The sequence below is a fragment of the Corylus avellana genome, chromosome ca4 (genome assembly GCF_901000735.1).
Source record: "Corylus avellana chromosome ca4, CavTom2PMs-1.0".
Taxonomy (NCBI): domain Eukaryota; kingdom Viridiplantae; phylum Streptophyta; class Magnoliopsida; order Fagales; family Betulaceae; genus Corylus; species Corylus avellana.
The window spans coordinates 27,846,437-27,848,516 of NC_081544.1; the positions used below are offsets into that span (position 1 = coordinate 27,846,437).

Genomic DNA, 2,080 nt, shown 5'->3' on the forward strand with positions numbered 1-2,080 from the left:
CAGATCACGCATTAAGCTAGGGAGGATCCAATCCTTTCGAAAGCTAAGGAGGTAATTCCCAAGACAATAGGCATTCGAATTTAACAAAGATGACTCTAGCTCGGCAGAAAAATTTCCTTAATTAGGAGCCATTTGAGTCATTTAATTACAAAAATTATTCCAAAATTATGTTATATAAACTAAGGGAACAAAATTATGAGGAACTTGTTACTTTCTGGGAATAAAGTAAGCAACAACGGTAAAAATGGTCTGCGTTAAAGCAAGTAGGAGCAAAAAGGCAGCTGCAAGAAATGAAATCAATGCCCAAGGACTGTTAAAATAGTTGTGCCTCAATTTTGCCATCCACACATTCTGTCGTCTTCTGCAATGCTTGTGCACATCTCTAAGAATTTGATCATAACATAAGTTGGTTATACCGACATTGTGACCAATCTTGTTAAACATGGTGGAGACAGCTTCATCATCACCCAACCAATTTTCAATAATTCCTTGTCGACGAAGTAATTCAACGTCCTTTGGAGAGTTGATGAGATTATCCATGAAGATCATATATTCTGTGAAGTATTTGGGAATATTATTTCGACTGTATTGCTCATATGCAACTAGATTTCGAAAGAAAGATTCTGATCGATCTTCTATTTTTAAAGGTGGAATTTCCATTACCCCATTGTTGAACTTTATGTCAAAGAAGCTACCTCCTCTCTCTAGCTTCTTGAATTTGACTCCAGCCTCTTGAAGCTCTGTGGCAGTAGGTATCGACTTCCACTCTTCCTCATCTACATCATTCCCACCTGTATTGATTTCTACATATGGTGGAGTGACAGATTTATGTGCCAAAGCAAGTAGATGCCCAATGTTTTGGGCATCTACTTGATTCCCAATGTTATGTGCCAAATCAAGTAGTAGATCATGCCCAATGTTTTGGAGCGATTCATCAACTGATTCTGTAAATATTAAACTTCTGCAAGAGAGCATGAAATAATAAATGAGGTTGTCCTGCTGGTTGGGAACCTGAGTCATCTCGATCAATTTAGTGACAACAAAAAATGGAAGTTGGTTTTCGAATAGCACTAGATCACGCCATAATTTATGGGCCATCCAACCCAATCGCAAGATTGGGTCACATGGATCACCTATTAGATTCTTCATTGTTAACTTGCGAAACAACTCAATGAAGAAGCACCCATCAAGAAGCAACATTTCTACAAACTCATCCGAGGTTAGGCTAATGGGTTCTGCATAGCATCTTCGAGCTCTTCCTTCCAATTCTCTCATGGCCTTAATGTATCTTTCCACACTGCTTTCGTTTCTCCTTTGGACAAGTTGTTGTAAATAACGCAATTTGTGCTCTTCCATTTGCTTCAACTCATCCTTGCCGTAGTGGTAAGGACCGATGGCAAGCAATTCAGGTTCGTATGCTTTCTCATTTACCTTGCGTAACTGGCTGTCCACTTTAAATATACAACACCCCGGAACATTTGGATTCAAGCCAGCAAGCTTTTCATCAATACGAATGGAGACAAGATCAAGTACTCCATCAATATCGCTCATGTTCTAATTAAACAAATTGTACGTACAAGTCTTATCTGTTCCAAAGACATTGCACAAAACCAATCACTAACTTTAATGAATTTCAAGCTTGACAATTACATATAAATCCATCTACGAATAAAATCAATGTCTTGAAGCCCGATAAATTATTTCACCTATCAGTCTGTTTAGTTTTTTCTTTCCTTCCTTTCCCTTCTCTTGCTTACACAACTAGCTAGGCTGCTGAAGATTTCGATCTCATTGGCATTTACATTCACTTAGGTTCCATTTTCAAAGCATTATCTTAGAGCCACTATTATTTTATTTTATAGCTAATTTGTAATAGGGGTTGTAGCAACATATATATTTATTTCACTTTCACTTTCGTGGTGATCATGGGATAGGAAGATACATGATCCTAGCTAGCTATTTCCTTCAAACTTCTTACTTCAATTACATTAACATAAAACGACAAGTTGTTTCTATTGTTTAGCAAGGTTAAAAAATAAAATAATAAATAAATAAAATGCTAGAAGTGGATGGCGGGTGC

The 2,080-nt window shown here is 37.2% G+C and overlaps 1 protein-coding gene across 1 annotated transcript; it reads right to left on the reverse strand.

Moving 5' to 3' along the window:
- Window positions 1–207: 207 nt before the first annotated feature.
- LOC132178354 (UPF0481 protein At3g47200-like) lies at window positions 208–1,551 on the reverse strand. The gene has a single exon (XM_059590797.1). It carries the CDS (start codon window positions 1,549–1,551, stop codon window positions 208–210), a length of 1,344 nt encoding a protein of 447 aa, XP_059446780.1.
- Window positions 1,552–2,080: the final 529 nt, after the last annotated feature.